This window comes from Brachycentrus maculatus, unplaced genomic scaffold (assembly GCF_059751285.1).
Source record: "Brachycentrus maculatus isolate JH-2025_06_01 unplaced genomic scaffold, ASM5975128v1 h1tg000179l, whole genome shotgun sequence".
NCBI classification, from domain to species: Eukaryota; Metazoa; Arthropoda; class Insecta; order Trichoptera; family Brachycentridae; genus Brachycentrus; species Brachycentrus maculatus.
In genome coordinates, this window is record NW_028280930.1 from 439,198 (window position 1) to 445,835 (window position 6,638).

General features: G+C 30.4%; 1 protein-coding gene across 2 annotated transcripts in view; it reads left to right on the forward strand.

Annotated features, from left to right (window-relative positions):
* Madm (MLF1-adaptor molecule) overlaps positions 1-5,936 on the forward strand; it is a 66,643-nt gene extending 60,707 nt beyond the window's left edge. For both annotated transcript variants that reach the window (XM_088262406.1, XM_088262407.1), the window contains exon 11: positions 1,981-5,936. In XM_088262406.1, the coding sequence (XP_088118532.1) occupies positions 1,981-2,124 (144 nt within the window). In that variant the 3' untranslated portion in view covers positions 2,125-5,936. The remainder of the gene's footprint in view (positions 1-1,980) is intronic.
* The last annotated feature ends 702 nt before the right edge of the window (positions 5,937-6,638 follow it).

Genomic DNA, 6,638 nt, shown 5'->3' on the forward strand with positions numbered 1-6,638 from the left:
GTATCTACTCAATGAATTAGGGCCACGCAGAATTTCGCGCAATTTCTCAATTCAAACAGGAATAACTCAGAGAAAACCTTGAATAAAACAACATTGAATTTTATTTACACATGAACACTTTATTACGCTTAAATTATGCATATATTTTCATATAAATATAGTTAGTATTTAGTATTTCCACCTTTGGCAGAAATAACTGCCTCAATTCTTTTTGGCATACTTAAAATGCACTGTTTTATCATGTTTTTTATTTCTTCGTCTTCTGACCAAATTTTTTGAATATTTTTTTTTAGACAGTCTACTGTCGGATTTGGAAATGAGTATACCTTATTTTTTAACATGCTCCATACGTTTTCTATAGGATCAAGGTCCGGAGAATTTCCAGGCCAGGGGAGCAAAGGCAGATTTTTAGTAGACAAAAATTTTATTATTGATTTAGCCCGGTGGCAAGGTGCCCCATCCTGCATGAAGGTGTATGGACCTTCTGTTGGGTCGAGTGTATGGTAGAAGGGCAATGAAATTCGTTCGAGGACCTGCTTATAGGAATTTTGTTTCATTGTTCCTTCCACGAAAAACAACGGCCCAGGTAAATTGTTAATAATACATGACCATATCATTGTTGCAGGGGGGTGTTTGATAACTTTTACCACACATGCCTCATTGTAACGTTCCATTGGTGTTCTCCTGACGAATCGACGGCTCTCTGTCACGGCTTCTAACCGGCACTCATCACTAAAGATGACCTGAAAAATAATGAAAATTTATGTTTAATTCAAATATATAAGTTTATTTAGTAAAATGATATGTTGAAAATTCAATTTAAATAAATACCTTTTTCCAATCATCTACCGAGTAATTTCGATGTAGCCTGGCCCATTTTAATCGATCCGCTTTCATTCGTGGTGTCAATTTTGGTACTTTTACAGGGCGCCTGCATTTCAGATTTACTTCGTAAAGACGTCGCCTGTGTTGATACCGATATATTTATACCCTCTTCTTCCAATTTTATTTTTAATGTTTTTGCTGATGCACTACGGTTTTCTAAGGCACTTTGAACGATTTTTCGATCAGTCCTCGGTGTTGTTTTTCTAATCCTACGACAGTTCTTTCGTCGATTGCTGGTGGCGGGTGACTGATTTTTTATTGATTTTGAAATTCTGTCCACTGTTTGACGAGAAACGTTTTCTTTTTTTGAAATTTCTCTATTAGATAGTATTCTTAATTTCAGTAGCACTATAACACTGGACTTTTTTTCCTCAGAAATGTCTTTACTTTTTCCCATTTTGTCCTTTTCAAAAAAAACACTTGTGTTTACAAAAAAAAATTATACTTTATGAACTAAAATTAAAAATTAAGTTTTTTTCACAAGACACGATAACTACATAACCTCTCTGAACAAAACAACAACCAGAACTCAAGAAACTTCACTAATAAATGAGATAGGACTATTTTTTGAACTTTCAACTATCTGTCTACCTGTGCTAATTAGGGACCTTTCTCAGAAAAAGGGTTTGAAATTTTGTAAAGGCTTAAATAATCCAGGTATATTTTACATATTATTGAAGGTAATATACATGATATTAGATGTCAATAGAAAACTTAAAGTATTTATGTAAAATAAATATAATAATCCAAAAGATTTCAGAGTATTCAAAAAAATAATGGGTGGCCCTAATTCATTGAGTAGATACTGTACATATGTATATTGAAAAAAAAATCATAATTTTTTTAAAACTCTTTTCCCTTCAATAACTCTTTTCTTTTTAAAACCATATATATCTATTTAGAAGATTTTTTTTAAAAATACATAAATGGTAAAAGAAATGTTTAAGAAAAGAATTGTGTTAAATGTTACCTGGGTGTAAAGAAAATTAAGTTATGGGCTATCGAGTATCCCGCCTTAATGTTGAAAACCTGAGCAGATCAAGATGACATTAAAATAAAGTCTTTTTATCAGTAAAATGTTTGAAATGTTTGCAGACGGACCGAGAGAAAATAGCCCAGCTAATAGAAGACACGCTGCGGAGTTCGTTTGGCTCTCTGCTTGGCAGCGGAGGGGGAGGGGGGTCGGGAGTCGGGGTGCCCCCCTTCCCCTCCCCGTACCACCCCCTGCCGGCCAGCTAGCTCCCCCTGCTGACCCTCCCCATCTCCGCTACCCTCTCCCAAACTATTATCCTTCGCTTCTAAGGTGATATATACATATTATTATACATAACTAATATAATTACTTAAGCTTAGGAATTTGGATTAACGCAAAGGCGAAGAAGCGCAGTGCGCTTTTGTCGTTTGGGAGTTTATGGAGTCGAAATTTTTGTAATGTAAAACTAGAATTGTGATCATAAAAGAAATTATTATACTCTAATACGAGAAACGCTTTACGACTCGCGTTGGCCCATTTAAACCAAATAAATATATTAGGGAATTTGTGATTGTATCGGATTAATATAAATACTTTAAGTCGGTCGAGCGAGCGAACGAATAAATTGTAAATCATTCCTTACAGGCGGTAAATCAGCACATTTGCGTTGTATTTTTTGTATTAATTAAAAGTTTGCTAATAAAGGTGCGCTACCCGCCTCCCCGTGGCGTACTGCGTGCCACGCGTGTACGTCCTGCCTAGAGGAGTGCACGCTGTAGAACAAGTCGGTGCTTGCGCTGGTAGCTGCTGATATTCTAATTTAATTAATGTTATTTTACTCGCACGTATATCTGACAAAAGCTGGATCTATTTGCATTTCACTTTAAACCGATAGTCAATGTTATTAAGTTATTATTTATACATTTTTATAGAGTTGAGATTAAGATAGATAGATACATACTTTATATTATATCAAAATGGATAGCTTTAATACGCTCTCCCGAATGGACACATCATATTTGTACCGCTTCAAACTACCATGTTTTACCAATTACAGTGTATTCAATATATTTATTATTTCACGCACTTTGTTTTCCTTTTAATGAGTAAATATTGGAAATGATTGTTATGGCTTACCTAATGTATTGTATTTAGATTACTGCCATTTTTATATTACTGTCAATTGATTATATATTAAACGAGTCGTCGAAGCTTTTGTAAACCTTACTGTTATTATATGCCGTAGTTGGATGATAAAATATATATTTTCCGTGTTTCAGTTATGTATAAAATACTTTAATGTTTGGTTTCCAAAATACAGATCTTTATTCGACATGTAAATTTGCGCACTAAATTATGCATATTCGATTTATAATTATTTTAAAGGAAAGTACTGATGGTCATTTTTCTAAGGTCGCCATAATTTATTTGAAAATGAACAATAAATTTAAACATGTTTTATTTTCAATATTTTGTATAAAGTTATCGGAGTCAAATTGTATTTTTATTTTGAAATCTGATTTTAGTACTGCCATAGGTTATGAAATTGTGTAGAAATATATAATACCTAAATTAAAGATTAGTCGGGGAATTGAATATAAATGAAACCAAATATTTAAAACTGAGACTGAAATTGGATGGGTTAAATTAGGACGAATAATCAGTAGCTGTTAATAATGAATACTACGAGTGTTCGTAAATGAGTACTGTAAGATTCAATGAAGACTGGTATCCAGATAAGTTATTAGAGAATTGTTAAGGATTTCATGGCTGTCATTACCATCTGAATATAATGTTGTCTCTTCCACATTGGAAGGTGACAAAACTGTTGCTGGTGTTTGAAAAGGGTTTTAAAATCTGACATGCGGTGCAAAGTATTGTATTTGGAATATCTCTAAACTAACTGTACGCATTTTCACTAGAATATTTAGCTCTGCTCTTAAACAATATTTTGAATATGTATTGCAAAAAAATAATAAAGTATTTTGAGAGAAATGTTTAAAAAATATGAATAGCCTATCATTCAAGTTTGTGTAAATATAATGAATTATATCCGGTAACCACACGGAATATCACAAAAGCCTTTCTTTTTTACTAATTCCTTTTTTTATTTTAAAATTTTTATCTTATGTTTTCAAAATAGACAAAATTCAATGTAGGATATTTTGTGTTTGTCCAATTTGATTTTATCTATGTTCATGTATTAATTATTTTGAAATAAAATTATTTTCCAATACAGTATAAATTTTCTGCAGTCATTACTGATGGAGCAGTGGTAACCTCATTTAATTTTTTTTTTTAATTTTCTATATCATATCTTTGTACCTAATTTTTACATTGCTTGACTTATGTCTTAGGATCCATAATAAGTATCTAAACTGAACAAATAAATGGTCATAGTAGAATTGGTTCGAAGCAAGTCAGCCAAGGAGCATCCAGAACTTCGAATATACATCTAATTTGACTTGGCTTCTTGGGTAACTTATTCTGCTATGACGAAACACGTAGCACTACTCTAAACGAATGCAAAGAGCAGCATGTAAAAAATTAAAATTATTATCCATAAATTAAATAACAACAACATATTTAAGAAATATTTTTTTTTTGTTTTTCAAATTTCTCTAGCTCTGTAAGTGATCAATAAAGAAAAGGTGCTCTCTTTTGGTCAGTTTCCATAAATGATCATATTTTCTAGTACACATTTAATGTGAGGCCATTGGTAACAGGGATTTTCATTTTTTACATGTTACATGTACATATTTACTTCTACATCAAGTTGTGTGAACAAATCACATGACCATTTAAAATCTAAAGTAGAATCGATCAATTGGGATGGTGTTTAATTAAAACTTGATATGTATAATTAAAAATAAAACGCTGGTTTTGAATCCATGTAATATCAAATAATTGTTAATTTTTTTTTGGCTTCTCAGAATATGTTTAAATCATCAAATTGGAAGTAAATACTCTTAGAAGGTGAAACAATTATTGTCATTAACATCATTAAAAATTGTATGTACTCAAAACTTGTTTTTTTTTGTTGTTTTAATTATACATTAAGTTTTTATTTTTGTATTATTCTTTCTGTATTGAAAAAGAAAAAAAAATAGGTTGACTCTGCTCCATCCAACGTCAGTTTAATTGTACCAATTTTTTTATTGTACCTACAATATTTAGGAAACTATAATATTTAGGAAACTGAAAATATGTAACAGTTAACTGAGCATTTCAACATGTTCAATGATTTTTTTTTAAAGCATTAGATCTTTTATCTTACTCTGTGGAATATTAAAGTTTCAAAAAATGTACACTAACAGTATCGTACATCAAAAAGTTCTGTTTAAATTGTATTGGAAAAATTTTTGTAAAATTGTCTTGCAATGTGGTAAAATTAGTAAACCGATAATCTGATTTATTATTATTGAACGAATGTATGTATATGAAAAATCATCATCTGTTGGTTCACCGAGTATTTGAGCTAAAAATTCCATTTTAATTTTGATATTGATTGCCAGAAGCGGTGATCTCTTCTAGTCTATTTATGTACTCTTCCACTATTGGGAATAGAAATACATACATTTTTTTATGTGAAAGGTTACTTTTTGTTATGAATTAATTTATTTGTTTTGATTATTATGACTTTCTGTGTAATGGTTTTTTTCTTCCGTAGTCAGCGCTTTTAAATATGTATATGCTTTTTCAAATACCTCCTTTATGCCATAACTGAGACATTATTTAAAATAACTAAGTCAGTCGATACACTATTTGTATATCAGAAGTTTGGTTAGTTTACTGACTACTTACATATTGCTTGTCTGTGTATCGAGTAATAAAATGTTAGTTTCGCTTTACTGCTAAACTATCATTGTCCTCTCACTATATAAATTAAATACCTTAAATGCATGAAATCCAATGTTTATGTACTGAAATGCATATTATTTAATTATGTTATAAAATGTAAGATATATTATGCTCAATACAGTCGATTATTTTTTTTAAATAAATTTGCATATAACTCCCTTCAGGCTTATTTTGTTAACAATATGAAATATTCAATAAACCATTGTAAAACCATAAAGCTTTTTTTCTTTCTACCTTAGCAACAATGTTACTTCACAACACAGAGGAGATAAAAAAGCCCCTTCCACCATTTCCAATGAAATCTTCGGAATCTAACAACTGAATAAATGTAAATAAAGTTTTTTTCTTTCTACCTTAGCAACAATGTTACTTCACAACACAGAGGAGATAAAAAAGCCCCTTCCACCGTTTCCAATGAAATCTTCAGATTGTAACAACTGAATAAATGTAGGCTCATGTAAATAAATTACACAAGATAATTTTTATATAAAGGATAAAAGGAAAAGTTATATAAATTGTGATCGTAAAATAAATAAACATGAATAAAATCCTCATTTAGGATTATGACAAAAATATCAGAAAAAAATCCAGGTTTGTATTAAAATCTGTATTTCATTTAGAAATACTTTATTTCAGAAAGAAAGCTGTTCTTAGTCACATTATTACATCATAATACAAACCCACAGTTAGCTTATGCAGAATACTGCTTATTCTATTATGAAATAAGAAAAGTTATAATAGAATGTAATTATACTTTGCAATTTATTACCCCATATACAAGTTATATATTTAAGTGGATAAGAATGCTATTTTTGTGAAAGTTAGAATGAAGAACTGATATCTCTGCCAATTATATGTTCTGAATGGAGCATGAAATATGTTTATATTTTTAAACTATGTACATAGTATGATTTTATTA